Genomic DNA, 21,405 nt, shown 5'->3' on the forward strand with positions numbered 1-21,405 from the left:
GCTGGGCGCTGATGTTGGGCCTTCCGAGGGAATAAAATCAGTTTCATTTGACTGACCATCGGAGGCTCAAATGACACCAAGGAGGCGTGATGGACCCGTGCTGAGATGGAGGACTGCAGTTTGTCTGTGCGACAGCCATTTCCGGGACAACCGGATGGGCCATTCTATTGTTTAATGGCCAGCTGCTGAAGGGCTGAGACCTTTGGGTTCGGTTTTAGGCTGGGCGACCGCCTCGGCGGGACTTGAAGACGCCTGGGTTTGCATCTGGGCGGCCGCCGGGCCTTTCAAAGGGGATCAATCTCGGCGTTGCAGGCCTGGCCAGGCTGGGCCGAAATCTGCGAGGTTGCGATTGCTGTGCCCGCCACCCGCCGCCTGCGCCGGGATCGGCTGACCTGGCCGATTGCGCTGAGCCGACCCCAGGTTTGGGCAGCGAAACCGTTTTGGGCTCATGCTGGCTGATCCCGGGGTTGGGTGGGTAGGCTTCGAGGGAAGGGCTTTTTCCTTCGGTGCACCCTTCGGGTGCAGACTGGACGCCGGCGGCCGAAGGACTGCGTCGAACGTTCCGCCAGTGAGGAACCCGTCCTGGGCTGGAAACGCCTGTCGGGGTTGCTGGGATCAATTAGTCAGGATATCATAGTTGACCCACAATATCATCATTATCAATTGCGAAGGCCGATCCTCATGATGCTAATCACTGAATTAGTGTGATCAGATTCGATTATTTACAGACAGCCGCCATACAGCTGGGATATTACACTGAAGTGCGGCGTTAAACAACAAACTAACCAACCAATCCCTTCAAAGTCGCCATGGATACAAGTGTGGGTTGAGTCATGAGGGATATATAGCCTGTCGTAGCGGATGGATACATAGCCCAACGAGTTTTATTGACATTTAAAGCTATCTTACCGTTGTCCGGGGATGGGTTATCTCATACGAAGAAGAAGATGAAGAAGGGACGTCAACACCGTTCATTTGTTATACGATTGTAATCCGACATCCTGTTTTTATCATTAGCTAAACGGAGCAGTACCGATTTATTTCAGATTTCAGATTTCCTTTTCCTTTTAGGCGCGATAAGTCATCAGGATATATGAGTCTGGTCATGGGGATACATACCTCTCATTAGTACCTACGAGGGGCGAAAATATCAGGGTTCATATTTTGCATACGATGCCCTGGGGCAAAATATGACTTTGTCATGGTGATGTGACGTCATGAACAATGCTATGACGTCACGTTTCTTCTATGGCGTTGCGTTCTACATGCGGCGACGGCGGGTGAGACACCCTATGTTTAAAAGTAGATTTGGGTTTATTTTCCTCAATTTGACGACTTCGGTAATAAACAGAATATTATACCCATATCATACTATGTTTACGACGCTCGTGCCTAAATATCGGTATATGCCTCGCTCTCGCTCAGGAATTATCAACATTTAGGCACTCATTGTCGTAGACCCTAGTATGACATGGGCATTCCTTTAATATCCTATATATATTTTGACGACATTGTTGATACCTGAGATAGGATGAGAGACCCGCGGATGCATCTTACCTTTGTCCTGGGGAGGGTCATCTCGTGATTCCTGTATAGACATGATCACGTATTCCTCTGTGGATGGACCTTAGTTGCCACTGAAGTTATACCGGACCCTACCAGACCCAAGTCAACCGTCGACTGAGAATTGCGTCTGTTGCCGTAAACACAATGTGTTGTGGAAGAGGGAAGGAAGTTGTCTGGCGAAAATCACATTTCAGAAAGTGACTGACAATTGCTATTTCCTGTACAGCAAACCATAATTGATATCTATAATATATTCTTTGTGTATGTGTGGGCGTGTGTGTGTATTATGTGTATGTATACTCGTGTGTGTCTGCATATATGTGTTTTTCTGTGTTTGTGTGAAGTGTGTGTGTTTCTATGTCTGTATTTGTGTATAACTGGGTGATTATATATGTGCATGAGTTTGTCTATGTCTATGTATCTGTCTCAATGTACACGTGTGTGCAGATGTGTGTTTGTGTGAGAGTGTATGTGTCTGCTCGCTCTCTGTACTACTTTCTGTATGCATGTGTGGAGGGAAGTATGCTAGCATATGTCAATGTGTGTAAATGTATCAATGTGTGTGTGTGTTGCTCGCTCTGTGTACTACTTTCTGTATGCATGTGTGGATGAAGTATGCTAGCATATGTCGATGTGTGTGTGTATCAATGTGTGTGTGTGTGTGTGTATTATGATGTGGAGGGTGTAATGATGATGTAAACGTGGATGGATATGGATGGATGAATGCTTCAACAGTAGAATAATAAATGCTGATAATGTTCAGCCCTACATTGGGGGAAGAACAACAAATGTATCAACACGGCAATAGCAACACTTATTTCCCAAACTATAAGTAACAACAATTTTCTAAGTAACAAAACTATTTCTCGTGCATATCACTGGTTTGTGTCTCCAGCATAATCAACACCCATTCCCATATACATTTACATAAGTTTAAGCAAAAATTAGAGAACTTTAAATTAAAAAAACCCGCTCTCTCTTCGGTGAATATAACCCCAACAATATGCCCAGTTTAGACTATCGTCAGGAAATAGATTCAATTTCATGGAAAGGGCAAAAATCATATGAATGGACCACTGAAAATCAGTGAAGACACCAGGTGTTGGCAAAAATGTGTTTAGAAACTGTAAGCATTCGCAGCTAGCCACACACATCAGTATTGTCATGCAACGGCGGTCTGTAGAATAATTAGAAAATCATAAAAGCAGAAACTGCAGTGATTGAATATGTTTCACGACTACCAGGTAGAAGTTCAATGATTCTGGGGAAGAAAATCAGATGTTTTGCTTCTGAAACAACACTGGCACAAAATGAAGAAAGGTATTTTTGCTACAGAAACAAAATATTTGGAGATGAGACTGTTCACGACAGAAAATTGCAATGAATGGTGGATAGTGTGTTCACACTGACTCGACTTTATCGCTGCAGTTAATGTTTGTATACATAATACTATTATTCCACTGTATCTACCACAACACACTCACACAGATCTCAATAGACATGCGTCAGCCCAAAGAAGAGGAGTGTCATTCCTAAGAAATATAATAAGTATTGTTGGGTTCAATTTGGAAAAATATGTTCAGTTTTTAATAGCAACCAACTTAATCATGTGTTTTGTGTTATTTGTGACCACCCCACTTTAAGAACATAACTTCAAGTTTGTTTGACCTGTAAAAGAGATTTTTAAACGTCACGCGTGAAGACTGCGAATGTTTGCACATATGTAACATACATATTAAATTTTACCCCAACCCCAACCACACACACCTACGCGCGCACACACACAGGCACAAGCACACGGACACACACATATTGCTGTACGTATCCAGTATGTGCCTGTGCACAAGTATAAACACTAACACAGTATTCTCACTATCAGAGTCTACCACGCCCTGTGCATCCTTTCCCTGTTACGTTTACATTCACTTTCACGTATCTGCCGCAAACATCCCACAGGCGATACAGAGTGCAATGACGAATAGGTCACCGAAATTCAGTATTGTCACCATGCGTTCAAGACAACCTGGTTAGGCCTGCTCGTCAGTGTCCGGTAGTTTCCGTCGCTCGTGTCGACGTACGTGTCAGAGGGCGAGGGTGTAAAAACTACGGTGTGAAATGACAATAAAATATCAACGCCAGATATATTCAATCAGAGATTATATTGAAAAATGGTTCCACTGGGCGAGGCAAAATGTATCCACCTATCGTTCGGTCCAGCCTCTTGGTTTAATGCTGGTGTGCCTAGCGTTGACTGTACTGTTGATGTTGGTGTTGCCACTTGTGGTGTCAGGGTAGTCTGTCTCACAGTCCCTGAACCACATTATTTTCCCTACAGCCTAGCCTTCCTCGTAGTGCTAAAACCCTAAACGAAGCAAGTCTAGATTTCCCCTAGGGCTCCTTTTCAATTTAAATGGGCTTGTTTGTTACTATCAAAATTATATATATTCAGAGACTAAGCCTTAGTCTAGTGTCAGGGATGGTGGCCCAAGGTTAACGTCACCGACCTCCTGTATCGGGAATTTCAGTCTGTCTTTATCAGCGTATTGGCAATGAACAAGTTCCTGTATATATTGGCAATGAACAAGTTCCTGTATAATCTTGCCGAGCTCTTTGTTGTAAATCACCAACACCCTTGCTTTAGACGCCGCAACGACGATTACAGAGGCAACAATAACCACAGCAATCTCAGCCTTGTTGAGGTGAACATTTAATGGTGTTGTCGAGGCATTATGAGGGTGGAGTAGATGAAGTCGGGGGTGTTGTCCTCACTGGTACTTCAGTAGTTGCAAGAAAGACAGTGCTTTGTAACCTGAATGATTCATATGGGGATCAAGCGGACCGAAATATGTCCTTTCACATTGAAATTTTGTAAAATACAGATACAGAAAGTACACAGTCGCTTTGAGGGAGGTCTTTCCGACACCCACATGACATTGTATGTCATATCAGATTAAGCTACATGGAGTTGCGCGTGTTGTCAACAATACACAGCCTGGCTACAACTTCGGGGAAGTAGACTATGTGACCACTTCTTGCATGACTCACTTACAACTACACGGCAAAGTTGACCTGACTAAAACTAGAAGTACCCATATCTATTATCAGGTAGAAATTACACTCAGCATGTTTCATCTGTTGGAATGTCAACAAGCTGTGGCCACGAATAGTAATCTCAAGGTCACGCTACCGGCTGACGACGAGAGGTCAGCGAGTGCAACTATGTTTGTGTGTAAGGGGTTTGGTGGTACATCAAGGTCATAACCGTGATCTAAAGATGAAGAACATCGATGTAATATCTTGGTTGTATATTTAAAGTCACTTAATTGTCTTCTTAAAGTCATTCTAAATTAGCTGGAAGATTAGCTAGGCGAATCTGAATCATTCACACTGAAGGTAATTATAAGAATATTAAGAAACTTGGCAGTTAGGATACAGTTAGGATACAGTTAGGATACAGTAATGATACAGTTATGATACAGTTATGATACAGTTATGATACAGTAATGATACATGATACAGTTATGATACAGTAATGATACAGTAATGATACAGTTATGATACAGTTATGATACAGTAATGATACAGTAATGATACAGTTATGATACCGTAATGATACAGTTATGATACAGTAATGATACAGTGATACAGTAATGATACAGTTATGATACAGTAATGATACAGTAATGAAACAGTTATGATACAGTGATACAGTAATGATACAGTTATGATACAGTTATGATACAGTAATGATACAGTAATGATACAGTTATAATACAGTTATGATACAGTAATGATACAGTAATGAAACAGTTATGATACAGTAATGATACAGTAATGAAACAGTAATGATACAGTGATACAGTAATGATACAGTTATGATACAGTTATGATACAGTAATGATACAGTAATGATACAGTTATCATACAGTTATGATACAGTAATGATACAATGAAATGATACAGTAATGAAACAGTAATGATACAGTAATGAAACAGTTATGATACAGTAATGATACAGTAATGATACAGTAATGATACAGTTATGATACAGTTATGATACAGTAATGAAACAGTTATGATACAGTATTGAAGATATCTGGCTGGAGTGTGTCGGTCAACTGGCTGATATGGTCAGTGATGTGGTTGAGGGTGATGGCTTTGGTGTTCGGTGATGTTTGATGCTTTCACTTACAAGTCTTTTGGAGGCCGTATGGAGGATGGCTCGAGTAGCGGGTGAGCTGATAGGTGATGCGGTCTTGAGGCCTTTGGGTATGATGTCTTGATCTCTACACCTCATGAGCAATCATTATGTGAGGTGGTTGCTGGCTTGTACATGCTTCTTCTCTAGTATACTGAGGGGTGTCCTCCCAAAAGTTAGACGCGTTAAAACAACAAATGTTATGGTTGGTTACACTGAGGTTCACTACACTGTTACCGTCGTTAAATTAATGGACTAGTCCAAATGTACTAATCAAACACAAAGAGAGGGATTATGGATAATGACAATGACTTTATTTGACATAAAACAAAATAAGTCAATTTAACAAGATAATTTAAATGGTCAATCAAATCATTCAAGATTTAGGATTTCACATCTTTCACATCATTCACTATACAGGCAAGAATGTCAACCAAGTCTGAGCAAATGCCCAACTGCATCGAGGAATTCCATGTTTGTCATGTTTTCGATATTATTATTATTTTTATTATGCTAGCATTTTGTATAGCGCCGATATCCAGCTCAGCTCAGCTGCTCAAAGGCGCTTTGTTTTTCCCTCGTTCACTGGATGTCAATCTCAAAGGCACATCGTATTGTCAATCTCAACTCCCTGGGGAGCATACAACTCTTGCAGCCTACTAGGCGCACCGAGTTAGTGTGGCATTCCCATCCTTACGAGGTACCCATTTTTACAGCTGGGTGGACTGGGACACATAGTCACAGTACTTTGTCCATGTTTACTGCACGTTGCTGTACAGAGGCATTCGATCAAGTTCTCCATATAACATAAAACTTGGAGTACAGTTTCTTTGATTTGAACTGCACCAAAACCGTGATTGCTCTTTGTTCAAGATTAATCTCTACTGCATGGTATCAAGGCGCATAACTAGGTCACGATTACTCATGGCTAACTTTAGCACTTCGCTATATTTCAGGAAGAAGTACGAGTATATATCGAGTATATACTCGAACAGCAAATTCTTTCACCATTAAAATATAATGTCCTTCAATTAATGAACTGACATGAGACTAATATTTCCTCATCAATAAGCTTTAAGCTTTAGTCACAGTCAGAGACTGGGGTACAAATCACTGAGGCTAATCATTAAACTACTACCAGCTGCTGCAGTAGGAGGAATCGTAAGTGAAGTAACCTATATGATAAAAACTCCAGCCAGTATTACCGGGACAATCTGTCTGTCTGCTGTGTTATGGGGCAGTGCTGTGTAGCGGGAAAGTGAGGTCAATCTTGTGTCGCCATCAAATCTATTTTGTTATCTGCCACGCACCTGCCGGAGCAGGTAAACATTAACGTGATGGTGTAATTTCTAAACGTGAGGGTGTACATGTGCTATGATCTTAATCCATTGCTCGTTTCTTTCAGGCAACGCCATATGTTGACTGATGTATATAATGCACAATCAGGAAACAATTCATGGTAGTGTCTGTGTCCGTACCGTGTCGACCAATCAATGTCATGTCACACACTAAGACCTGGATGTCAGCTGATTCTCTTTGTTATGTTTTGTAATTTTTAATTTTTCAACTCAACAGGTTTTACTTAAGTCTGTTCATAGCGGTGTGTTTATCACTAAACTACTGTAGTGAATATTCCGAAATCTTGGCGCATACAAAGGCCGAGTTGCCAACCGGTTCCTTTTGTTAGATAGGGGTTTCCATGATAACATGTTTGACGTTCATGTACTTCACAGAGATGTGTTTTCCACAGTCTTTCTCCAAAGCTACTGATTTTCTTCAGCACGAACACACAGCTAAAAACTGTAAATCGGTGCTTTGAATTCTTGACAGAGTTTCAATTATTATCGTCTAACTCATACCCAAACACTAACACTTATCAGATAACTGTCAAATGTTATTCTCCCTTAACTCTGTCAAATGTTATACTCCCTTAACTCTGTCAAATGTTATACTCCCTTAACTCTGTCAAATGTTATACTCCCTTAACTCTGTCAAATGTTATACTCCCTTAACTCTGTCAAATGTTATACTCCTTTAACTCAGTCAAATGTTATACTCCCTTAACTCTGTCAAATGTTATACTCCCTTAACTCTGTCAAATGTTATACTTCCTTAACTCAATCAAGTTTGAAATGTCACCAAGTTTCAACATACCTGGTTCATCGCGCAACACCAGACGAAGTTGGAGAAGTGGTTGAGGAAGACGCAACACCAGTGTCCCAGACACAACGCCTGAACGTTTATTTTATGTGTTCCGTTTTATAATATACATTGATATCATGTGCCTAATTCCATTCACCGCGTGTATGGTCCTGACGCTACATCATCAGTCAAGTGCACCGGTCAGTGGGTCAGTTTGCACACGATTCAGTTTCAGTCATCCGTGACCATAAAGGCTAACCGTCACATTACCATCTTATCCTACCGGGTACCCATTCACTGCCGGATGAACATTAGGGACAAAGCCACTTGCCTTTTCTGACAACACATGTGCTGCATGTGCTTGTCATGTTTGTTATGTATGCCGTTTACTTTTCAATGGGGCATGAGTGGTCGTATTAGCAGTCTAGGGCGTCGCAGCTGACTGAGTTAAGTCCTTTTCCCCGACATATTCATATCGTGTGTTCGAATTGAAGATTACATTACTATTCCGACGCTCGTGGGTCTCACCAAAGTTATACATTCTAAGAAATGCATAGCCTTGGGCATTTCTGCGAAATTAAACAATCAAGATGCAGTTATGCACTTCAGCGTCATATTATACTGTCAAGGTTTCACTTGATGAAAGATTTTATAAGACTCTAACTAACAAAAATAATTTATTGACATTCCAACATTTCATTACACACTATCAACCATCGTTCTCAGGAATATACAGCATATGTACAGAGGCATTGGATGCTCGTTTAAGGAACGGTTTAAAGGTTTGTCTTGTTTCTGCAATGGACTGACAGGTAGGCGCTATGAGCATCTAAATAATGCACATTACACCTTTCATTCCGGGAATGCCTGAAATCATAATATATAGAGGCATTGGATGCTCGTTTGAGGAACGGTTTGAAAGATATATTTAGTTCCATTTATATACTGATATGTCAAAGCTATAGCCATCTAAATAACGCACATTCAACCTTTCATTCTCAGGAGAGTCAGAAGGCATATGTAAACCCGTTTCTAATCAGTCCATTAGAGGGTATTAAAGCTTATTTGGTTGACTTACATGTCAAAGCCATGGAGATCTAACTATAACAAATTCGACCTTTCATTCTCAGAAATGTCGGAAAGCATATATGTGAACATGAATCGGATCAGTCTGTTATTAATAACTTTGAAGGTTGGTTCCCTTGACTGATAGGACATGAAGCTCTACATAGGTGGTATCAGTGATCCCCATGAGTGATTCCCTAATGATGCCAGTGAAACGATGCGGTTCCAGTGCGTGTGTATGAGGTCAAGGAGGGGCGCTGTCTGTGCCTGATACTGATGGTGTTCCTGCATGACATCGCCCACCTGATCCATGAAACAGTGGCACAGTCTTTCACATGTCCAAGACCATGACGCAGTATCTTCCTGACAAGGGTATATTTCATTAGTCAGCCACGGTAACAGTTGGAATAAGCAGATCTGGAAGAAAAAGAACCATCAGATGTCGGTCACCATGGATATAGTTTAGCAGTTATCACCTTTCGACGGAAGTGGGAGTGGTGAATTATCAAAACCATTTGAATAACAATGATTCCGAGAAACAATATCTAAATATATATGTCATACTACAAGAAAAGATAGCTGAGCGTTTAGTGTTTTTGCAACTACCCGTGGGAACTGGAACTGTGTTTGTGGTGTTATGGTTCCAAGCGCCAACTTCCTGTATAGGATACTTCACAGGTTCACCGTCGACGTCCTTGCGGGGCAGTACTGCTTGCACCATCTTGTACAGCCTGTCTCCAAATAAGATGCCCAGTATCCCTAGAGCAGCGACCAACACTATCATGGAGCCTAGTGCTATCAGGACAACGTGTGAGGTGGGAAGGTGTCCTTCTGGCAAAGGTGCTGAGGTAGACGTATCGACGACGCGGGACGGTGTCCCAGTAACCGATGTTGTGGTAGGTTTCGACGTTGGTAAGAAAGCTGAAGTAAAACATCAAACTCTAAAATGGTGTCTTACACCCTGGAACAAAATCCATGGCGTTCTTTACTAAACTACATACATATAATATAAATACTGTGAAGTAATATGAAGTACTTACACCATGGATACACATATACTAACTAGGCCGAAGGAAACCGGTTGTGAGTACCTCTGTGTACATGGTTAAATACATGTAAATGGTTACATCCGTGTGAAATTATCGAAGAAACCTTTCTTGTTCTCAGAGTTGACTGAGTTGAAGCTTTTAAGGCGGAGTCTGTGCCGTATGAAAGTCTTCGGCAACACCTGCGCCCCTAATAGAGAGCAAGCGAATGAGAGGATGTGAGTGTTTACCAGTTTTAAGGGGCTTTTCACTCGTCACGCCGAAGGCCGAGGTTCGATTCCCCATATGGGGACAATGTGTGAAGCCCATTTCTGTGTGCCCCGCCGTGATATTGCTGGAATATTGCTAAAAGCTGCGTAAAACCTACCCACTCACTCATCAGTTCTGGAGACAACATGAAGCTATATCCACGAGTTACACATTACAACACGGTTCTCAGTGTTGAATAACACCAGAATGTTGCAATAACAAATATTAATCTTGTATGACAAACGCCGCGCCATGTGACTAGTCCGTCGATTGTACGAACAAGATTAACCTGGGCCAAACATAACTCATTGATAAAACCAACACGCGGAAGTATATGTCAGCTGATTGGTACACTTACAACTTAACCGTCTTAACCGGGTCAGTGTGATACGCTATATGAATCAACAACCGAGAAGGCAGTAGTGTCTATGACCAGGCCCTGTTTGACACAATGCTTTGCAAAACAACGGAAGTCAAGTAAACGGTCCGGTACAAAATACTGTTTCAGAGTTGAACGCAATCTCAAATTATACAACATGAAGATTAACATGAAGATAGTGATACAAAATAGTATTATAATGGAAGCTTAAGCTAGGTATAGTCACGTATATCACCATATAGGTTTCCGGACTGCAGTGCTTGCTTGGGCTATACGAGGGATGCTATATTGAGATGTTTTATAGTCATTCATGCGGCAAGAAAGATAACAACGAACGTTTCTTAAATGTCCGAAAACCCATAATACGAGTGTAGGCCTATCGAATGTCCTACCTCTGTTAAGAGAAGCAGTTATAAGAATATTAATGACATGCAAGTAAACTGTAAAGCAAATTAAAGCTCAAATCTCACCTGGACAGTATGTCTGACACTTGACGAGCGTATTTTGTATTTCTGGGTGGTCACAGATCACTACATGCAAGTAAACTGTAAAAACAAATTAAAGCTCACGTCTTACCTGGACAGTATGTCTGACACTTGACGAGTGTATCCTGTAGTTCTGGGTGGTCACAGATCACATCACAGAAGTCACACATGTGAGAGTCCACGTCGAAAAACTGGTTCGGGCCACACACAGAGAAACAGTGTGACAGCATAATATCCAGCAGCATCATAATCACAATAATTTGAAACATCGTACACGTCTTCATAGCCTTGATAATCTCAACAATACAAACAAGCATTCCTATAGAGTTGCACTACACATTGAGCGACACCGTGCGTCCAGGTCTGAGTGTGTGCTTCGACTGCTGGCGAATGAAGCTCGTCATAGGCAGTGTAAAATGTATCCGGACTGAACCGGAAGCTAAGGTTAATCTCGTCACTCATGGCTCGTCCCTAGACAATCAAGGAAGGTGAAAAGAGATGTTTGATTTTTTATGACCACGAAGATTATATATTGACATGAATAGTGTATCTAAAGAGGAATATGTGTACACAAGACTCGATACTGTCAGTTGCCGTCACTGCAGTGTTGGTTAACCTCTATTGACAAAGAGATGGGAAAGATGAACTATTCTTATCCCAATTTTCCCAGCCGCTGTAGAAATTTATGCCCTGACTTGAATAAAAAATACTGTATTTGAACGAGTATTTGTTCAATCTTCATCATTCTATTTTAAAATAAATTCTTCATTGTTTCAAATACATACATTGTCCAAATTATTTTAAAAGCATGTTTCTGCATATACACACGATATACATCAAGCATAATGCTTTCAATTTAAATGTATTACCTTCTAAAGCAATACATTTATTCAATATTCTTACCTGTGAAAAGTCGGGTTAGAATTGTTCTTCTGTAACCCATGCTTTGTCGTAAGAGTCGACTAACGGGATCGGGTGGTCAGGCTTGCTGACCTGGTTGACATATGTCATCGCATCCCAATTGCGTAGATTGATGCCCATTCTGTTGATCATTGGATTGTCTGGTCCAGACTCGATTATTTACAGACCGCCGCCATATAGCTGGAATATTGCTGAGTGCGGAGTAAAACAATACACCAAACCAAAACTAAATCTTTCTTCATCAATATTTATTTAATGTTTTCTTAGCAAAGCGACTCGATTTGCATTATATAATATGTCACTATTCATAGGTGATCCGAACTTCAAGAGTTCATGAAAATGACATAATTAGTGAAAACATTTATTTTTATTTCTTATGTTGTTACCTTTACGACGAGCATGGGATGCTGAAGACCAATTCTAACCCGGACTTCCACTCACGGGTCTGCAGCAATAGGAGGTGTGAACAGGATATAAGTACACAGAAGTAATGTTTGTAAATAATTTACCCTCATGATTTAACGTCTAAATCTTACTGTATAACAATATTAGCATTGCTAACATGTCCACAATCTAAATAGACCTTGCCTGTCATACAGAACCTGAAACAATTACATCCAAGAAAGCCCGTGCAAGTCTAGAAAATGTTGCAAGTCTAGATTTCCACAATTTCTGAGAATTAAGAACGCCTCTGGGTTCCTTTTCATTAAATGTTATTATATATTTTTGGGGAACAGGTTTGTTTTGATTTCCAGACGCATGCCAACCATGCTGAACAGACGTGAGAGGTTACCATGGAGATTGTACGAACGATTCAATGTCTCTCTCCTCGGGCAAGGCCGTTTGGTTTGTTGGTTAGCAATACTCAACATGATTCCAGCGATATGACGGCGGTCTGTAAGTAATCGGATTTGGACCAGATAATCCAGTGATCAACAGCATATTCATCGGTCTACGAATTGGGATACCATGGCATGTGTCAACCAAGCCTAGCTACTCGATCCCGTTAGTCGCCTCGTACTAGCATGGGTTGTTGAAGACCAATTTTAACCCAGATCTTCAAGGGTATTTTCCTCGGGATGATTAACTTAAATTAAAGAAATTAAAATAACAAATTAAAGAAATATGTTTCTTTGCCTGGTCTTCCGTCGCTTCTGCATGGGAATGTTGGCTTATATGAATGTAGGGTATGTGACATGTACCCACACAATGGGCGGGCGCAACAGGAGCCGAAGTGCGTCTTAGTCAAAGGGAGATAAGTCAAATATGATCAGATTTGTATGTAGCTTAATAACTTTATACGGTGTCCATTAAGGACTGTTGAGCTGTTTCCGTTGGTATCTGGTATATACGCAAGTGATAAAATATGAATTAATTCGATCAAACCCTTCATTCATTCCTTATGATGTATAGTTACTGAAGGTAAGTATATTTGTTTGTTTGTTTGTTTGTTTGTTCAGTATTAAACATTCCCTTCTCATCCTGTTCCATTCCTGCTTGACAACGATACAAGAATCTGTATAGAAACGTCGCACTCACGAAATAAAAAGAAGATGTTATTCATAAAGTTTGTTCAATATTGTACTTCCCAACTTCTAAAATGCGACTCAAAGATGGTGAATATCTTGCATTGTGGCGGAAGGGAGGTAACTCTGCTTGCACTAATGGCTTTGAAAGCCTTACATCCTGATACGAATAGCGACTCTTGCACCTCACTGGCTACGTTTGAACCCATTTCGTAATTTGTAAGCGGTACAATATTAGTTTTAATCGTTTCTTCTTATATTTGAGGATGTATATTTCTAACTAGATTTTTCTTATCACATGAATAGTTTAACAATCCAAAATTGCGTTTTCAGTTAAAACAAATCTTTGAGAAGTATCATTCATTCATTGCAATGATGATTTTGTTGGGTTGTTTTCTTGAAGTAGCAATGTAACAGATTAAAGCATTGACGGAATGTGTCATTTCGAACATAATGCTAACAAACAATACACACGTGCGTTCCTTCAACTGTTGTCAATCACGACTATAAATGACCAGAACTTGATCTCTATGTGTGTACCATCAACATCATTTGATCTTTGTCAGTACCATCAACGTCATTTTATCCTTGTCAGTACCATCAACATCATTTGATCTTTGTCAGTACCATCAACATAATTTGATCTTTGTCAGTACCATCAACATCATTTGATCATTGTCAGTACCATCAACATCATTTGATCTTTGTCAGTACCATCAACATCATTGGATGTCTGTCAATACCATCAACATCATTTGATCTTTGTCAGTACCATCACGTCATTTGATCCTTGTAAAGTACCATCAACATCATTTTATATTTGTCAGAACCATCAACATAATGTGATCTTTGTCAGTACCAACAGCATCATTTGATCTTTGTCAATACCATCAACATCATTTGATCTTTGTCAGTACCATCAACATCATTTGATCTTTGTCAGTACCATCAACATCATTTGATCTTTGTCAATACCATCAACATCATTTGATCTTTGTCAGTAACATCACGTCATTTGATCCTTGTCAGTACCATCAACATCATTTTGTCTTTGTCATTAGCATCAACATAATTTGATCTTTGTCAGTACCATCAGCATCATTTGATCTTTGTCAATACCATCAACATCACTGGATCTTCGTCAATACCATCAACATCATTTTGACCTTTGTCAGTACCATCAACATCATTTGATCCTTGTCAGTACCATCAACATCATTTGATCTTTGTCAGTACCATCAACATAATTTGATCCTTGTCAGTACCATCAACATAATCTGACCTTTGTCAATACAAAAACATCATTTGATCTTTGTCAGTACCATCAACATCATTTGACCTTTGTCAGTACCATCAACATCATTTGATATTTGTCAATACCATCAACATCATTTGATCCTTGTCAGTACAATCAATATAATTTGATCCTTGTCAGTACCATCAACATAATTTGATCCTTGTCAGTACCATCAACATCATTTGACCTTTGTCAATACCATCAACATCATTTGATCTTTGTCAATACCATCTACATAATTTGATCTTTGTCAATACCATCTACATAATTTGATCTTTGTCAGTACCATCAACATCATTTGATCTTTGTCCGTACCAACAACATCATTTGATCTTTGTCAGTATTCCATACAGGGTCACAGTTAAGGCAGTACAATCTAACAAACTGATAATTATTAGTTTGATATTATTTATTATAGTTTGGAAAAAGTATGCTCTGGATGACAATTACTATAACGTATGCATAATGAGTTATATGGAATTGGAAGTTACTAACTTGTGCACGAATGTCATAGTATTTTACAGTTTGATGGCGTGTATGAAAAGCCGTACAGTATGAAATATTCAGTATCCCTTTTAGTAATTTAAAACTGTATCATTAAACCATTTCTGTTCAGCGTTCAGTGCTTATTTGCGTGGCATGACTTATATTTGATACACCTATGATATGATGGTGGGATACATTGATTATTGAACGATAATACATCGTCCGTATACCTGGAGCTTGAGTTACACTCATAGGCTTAAAGAAACAGATCCTCACTGATGGGAACACAGTTGTTGGCAACAGACATGGGTTCAATTACTTTGAAATGTAATTAATTAAATTACAATTACTTTGATTTTCCTCAACTACAATTACAAATACAATTACACCTTAAATTAAAATGTAATTAATTAAATTACAATTACATTACCAATGTAATTAATTACATTACAAATTACTTTGTTAAAAAAAAAACAATAGCAAAACAAATATATTTCTGTATTCCTTTAATCAACAAGATATCGATGTTGGTAAGCAGTCGTCACTAAATCCAATTCATATTTTTGTCATCAAAATGTGAAATGCAAAATTAGATGATATCTACAATGTACACTATTTGATCAAATTTGTAGCTTGCATATTTCTTTGGGCTTATTATCAAATACACACCTCTATCATCACTTGTTGCAAAAACACTTTGTCCACTGTTAGCTTAGGTGTACTGTATAATTACAGGCCTACATTACAATATATAATCAGCCGGTCTCTCTATCTGACATAATCCACATTAACATACTAAAGGATTTGTCAACTTGGATTTAAGGCCTATTACTTTTCATGATTATAAAAATAAGACTACAGTTCAGTAAGATTTTGAATATCATACCCTATGAGAAATAAACAAAGAGGCCATTTTGAAAGGAACTTGACTAATAGTACTGTTAATTCCCCATTTCCTCAAATACCGACCTACATTCAGTCATGCGTTACTGATTCCCTTTGTTTCACAAATGTGCAGATGATAATAGGTACATTGAGATATTAATTAATTAAATTACAATTACAAATTACATTTTAAACATTCAATTACAAATTACATGCAATTACATAGATTTTTGTAATTAATTACATTCAATTACAATTACAAATTACAATTACCCCATGTCTGGTTGGCAATAGGGATGTCTGGGTCTTGTCTAAATATTTTCTGACTGATTTTGTACGGATCTTTATGGAACTTTGGAATTCAGTACAATAAGAAGAACGGGCATATCTTTAGATTTTAGAGTCAATCAAAGTAGATGAATGGTTTTGGCCGATGTCTTCCTATGTGAACATAATATATTAGGCTATATGTATCAATGTTTGATATGTCACTAATGCCAAGCTATTTGATCCTAGCAGTTAATGTGTGTTGTTAATGCTACCTTAAACATGAATAGACTTAGAAGAGATTGAATTGCATCGAGATTCTGTAACGTCATATACTTCCACCAAGGCAATTGTCCATAACTTTACTTAAAGAAGATTTGATCCTATATGGCGTAGAATATATATGGTACATTTAGGCAAGACGTACCCATCCCAGGGAACAGTGCGCTTCACTGCTACAGGATGAGAGTGTCACGTTATTGACTATATAAAACACGTGACACGAAGATTTGAAAGCGAACACAAATATGGAAAGCTATATGAAACGACAGTAGCACAAAATGAGACATGATAACATATTAAGATGAAAATCATTTATATCGACAAAATATTTGTTTTATACTATGATAATGGTGTAATATGCATTACAGTTATTGAAATTGTTTATAGAGTCGCGTATCAATTATAAGAAATATATCTAACCAATGGAAGCCAATGTGTAACTACATATACACTAGTTGGACGTTGTTTAATGCAGTTTGTATTCTAACATTTGTCTGTACGTTTTCAGATGTAATCATCCGAAGTCGTGGTATTGGAGGACATCTACAGTCTAGCTGCACAACAACTCCCCGTGGACCTCGGGGATCACGTCTGAAAAAGAATAAAGAATATCCTTCAGATCGAAAAATCTTTTGTGTTTTCATCTGATTCTATTCAGGGACTAATTATTTCAGAACCAGTTATAATTACCCTTTCACTTTTCTAAACGTAAGGCTTACTTCCCACACCGTGTTTCTATCAACCGTCCCCGTAGCATACGTACTTGCCGCTTTTCAAGTACAATAATGTGCAGCTTGATTTAATTGTTTATGTGTATCTATATAGTTTCCGTTAAGTACTACGTTGAAAATACGTATTTGCTTCTATGAGTTAACAGGAATGCACGTGACAAACATACATGATCATACATGTATTTGCTTTACACTTACGCTGTTCCTGGATCGGGTTGGGGACGTTGGGACCATTCCGGTTGAAGGTGGGGACTACAGCGTTCCTGACGCATAGGAGAAAGAACAGCATCCCCAAAAAGATGAATGTCATCAAGCTGGACCAGTACCATGTGTCAATGATGGAGCAGAGGATGCGGGTGTTGCAAACACAGACACAGCTGGGAGTATCCCCTGCAGCTAACGCCCTGATGGCACAACACTCACGCGAATCTGTAAGATTGATCATGGGTTAATTAGTGTATTTGAGTTTCTGAGGATTGTATGTTAATCTTCAGCTGTAGGGGATCATGAAACATAAATATGAGAAAAACATATTTGCTGGCCACAAACAGTCTACACAAAACGTCTGTGCCTGTCCATAAACATATATTTTCTGGTATAACCATACAATTCTGATTTATCTTGATTTCCAAGTTTCACACTCTATGATCAGCAAACAGTGAAACAGGTACCAGGTACAACCCGAACTGGTGACGATCGAACATGTTCAGGGTATCGATTGATCCAAAACCAGGCTGTACGAAATCGACCTCAAACGGCGAGCATATTGCTATCAACGTTCACCAGACTTGTTGGAGTACGCATTACAAGTTCGGCGATTAGAAGTCGTCTACACAGCTCATCACCATGCCACGTGTTGTGCCGCCATTACAAATATATTACCAACAAGCACCATCGAAGTATGCCATCAGATCATTGTCGCTGGTTGTCATAGAATCCAAATTCATAGAATACCAAGGCCAAAAACTTTTTCCATTTGCCTTTCAACCGACACCTGTGACATAATAGGAAACTGTAACTGACTCCTTCAAGCCTCAGTCAGTGGAGACGCAGCATCTATCGTCGAGTGAATCAGTGTTTGAAAAATCGTGGCGAGAATATTTTAATCGCTACTAATCCAATAAGGTCAGCTTTCCAATCATACAATTATACGGAAGTCGACAAAATATTTTTCTCAGAGAAACTGGGCAGCAGTATGTCTTTACACTCTGATGAGCCCTTTCTATACATGTTATATCAGGTGTACTGTCATGTCTATACAGAGCATTAATGTTTCAGGATGATATCATTGCCGATACAATGTTTAACTTCTCACAGCTGGACATTGAATGGGTCACGTGCACAGAATACATGACCCATTGTGGTTTAAGTCGGATCGGATCCCGGAAGCATGTGTGTGTGTGAACTGTGTACTGGGGCTGGGTAATGTATGGCGATTTCTTTACCATGAATTTCGATAGTATATAGTGCAGACAGTACTAGAATCTGTACTTTAATGCATAGTGTAATCTAAAATATAATAAAAGTTGCATTTGACAAATTTGTAAATGGCACTGTGCAGTGTGCATTCATACATAAAGTACGCGATCTACACTACCAGACGTCTGACTGCCATTTTTGTGGAAGCCACGGTGGCTGAATAGGTTAGGTATGATGTTAGGTGCTGGCAATGATGTGTCTGACTCTGATAGTACCCGTGAAGGTCCGGGTTAGAATATCGATCTTCTGTAACCCACGCTTGTCGTAAGAGGCGACTAACGGGATCGGGTTTTCAGGCTCGGTGACTTGGTTGACACATGTCATCGATTCCCAATTGCGCAGATCGATCCTCATGTTGTTGATCACTGGATTGTCGGGTCCAGACTCGATTATTTTCAGACCGCCGCCATATAGCTGGAATATTGCTGAGTGCGGCGTAAAAATCATATCACTCACTCACTTAGACACTCACTCACTCTCGAAATGATCGAGTCTGACAATCCGGTGGCTAACATCATGGCTAACATCATGCGAAGATCGATGCTCATGATGTTGATCACTGGTTTGTCTGGTCCGGCAGTGGCACAGTGGCACACGTTCCTGTTACCAGACTATACAACTTACATTTCGCCAGTATTCAAAGAATTGATGAACGCTTTTGTTGACGTTTTATTTTTAAGATTCCTCCGGCCATTCAGTACTGAACCTGAGTATACTAGATGCATTCAGATCATGATACATTCACATATGATCACAAACAATATTAAATGAACCGGTCAACTAAACGAAAAGTGCCTTACCCCAGGTGGGAATCATCCTGACCTCATCAGTGGCTGTCTTTACTCAAATGGATATCTCTGCTACACGTTGGACGTCACTGCTGCCTCTGTTGCTGTTGTGAGGTATGCCCCGCCGTCTCTTGTCCTCTCTACGTGTTGGTCTTCGTTGCTGATGGGAAATCCCCGCCGTCTCTTGTCATGTCGGATCGGATCGGATTGCGTTACGCTTGTGTCGACGTTTGTCATGTATTACCTCCGTACGGTATTAGGGGCAGTGGGGAGGTCGGGTAGCCTAGTGGTCAAAGCGTTCGCTCGTCACGCCGAAGACCCGGGTTCTATTCCCCATATGGGTACAATGTGTTAAGCCCATTTTTGGTGTGCCCTGCAGTGATATTGTTGGAAGTTTGCTAAAAGCGGCGTAAATCCCAACTCACTCCACTCACCATTACCCGCAGTGAATCTTTCATTTGTTTTCATTTTTATAACTTTTCAGATGAATGAGTGGACTAATTTCGGGATGCATATTTAGACAAACATGTGCTCCGCATACGGTTTATCTGTCATGATACCATCATATCGCCATTTAATGCGCACAGTAAGTGTTCGGATCGGATATTGGCATTGAGCCAGAGTGACGAGTCACTATTGAGGTCCTCATTTATGACGTGTGTTCAATGTTGGAGTAAGACATATTCTGTACATACCCACGTTTACTTATTTCACCCACTTCTCTCGGAAGTCTAAACAAGGTAATGTAGCCAAGTGTATAACCTAATCTTCAGTTATATCGATGATCCAATATCGATTAAGAACTTTCAAATTCCATAGCCAATTTCCTTAAACTCTTTTACCCACTTGAAATGGAGTGAGTGAGTGGGTTTAGCTTTACGCCGCACTCAGCAATATTCCAGCTGTATGGCGGCTGTCTGTAAACAATCGAGTCTGGAAAAGACAAAACAGTGATCAACAGCATGAGCATCGATCTACGCAATTGAGATACGATGACATGTGTCAACCAAGTCAGCAAACCTGACAACCCGATCCCGATAGTCGCCTCTTACTGGGTTACTGAAGATCAATTCTAACCCGGATCTTCACGGGTGCCTAAACTAGAAATATCGGAGGCCAGTGAGACCCTTCATCCATTTCACATGCAGATATATGCATGAGGATTAACAGTGATAAAATATTCTCCCCAAAGACTGTATGAGAAAAGTCATGGCTTCAATTTTCCAGCTGTCAACTTTCACTTTGTTAGAGTAATATCAAACAATGTCCCTTAAGAGTAATGTCGAGTAGCCAGCTTTAGCCATTGTGTAGACATTTCACTTTAAAGAAACAGTCGCTATGAATTCACAGTGTGCCACTGTTGCTCTGAAATTGTTTGAGGTTACTTAAAGACCTCAGAAAAAAGCTTTCAAAATGTTTTATGGTGGAAGGCGAAATTGATAACGAATTAATAACCCATTCAGACTTTTATCAAGCGTTACCATGATATGTTTGGGGTAAGATGGGGAGGGTGGTGGTGGGGGTGGGGGTGGGGTTGGGGGCTATTTGTCTTTGAGGTGAAGTGTCTGAGCCAGGGTATGCTGGACAGAAATCTCAGCCATACCTCATAGGAA

The 21,405-nt window shown here is 39.9% G+C and overlaps 1 protein-coding gene and 1 long non-coding RNA gene across 2 annotated transcripts; one reads left to right on the forward strand and one right to left on the reverse strand.

Moving 5' to 3' along the window:
- Window positions 1-9,326: 9,326 nt before the first annotated feature.
- Window positions 9,327-11,720, reverse strand: LOC124262549. Its single transcript, XM_046697055.1, has 3 exons — window positions 11,222-11,720; window positions 9,578-9,892; window positions 9,327-9,388 (listed from the first exon to the last, which is right to left on the reverse strand). The coding sequence occupies exons 1-3, from the start codon at window positions 11,445-11,447 to the stop codon at window positions 9,354-9,356; spliced, it is 576 nt and encodes a 191-aa protein (XP_046553011.1). The 5' UTR covers window positions 11,448-11,720; the 3' UTR covers window positions 9,327-9,353.
- Window positions 11,721-12,171: 451 nt separating this feature from the next.
- LOC124262550 lies at window positions 12,172-17,378 on the forward strand. Its single transcript, XR_006894628.1, has 3 exons — window positions 12,172-12,543; window positions 12,807-12,948; window positions 17,303-17,378. It is a non-coding gene; the product is annotated as an uncharacterized LOC124262550 (long non-coding RNA).
- The last annotated feature ends 4,027 nt before the right edge of the window (window positions 17,379-21,405 follow it).

Source organism: Haliotis rubra, unplaced genomic scaffold (genome assembly GCF_003918875.1).
Source record: "Haliotis rubra isolate DU_JTF1 unplaced genomic scaffold, ASM391887v1 Scf844, whole genome shotgun sequence".
Taxonomy (NCBI): Eukaryota; Metazoa; Mollusca; class Gastropoda; order Lepetellida; family Haliotidae; genus Haliotis; species Haliotis rubra.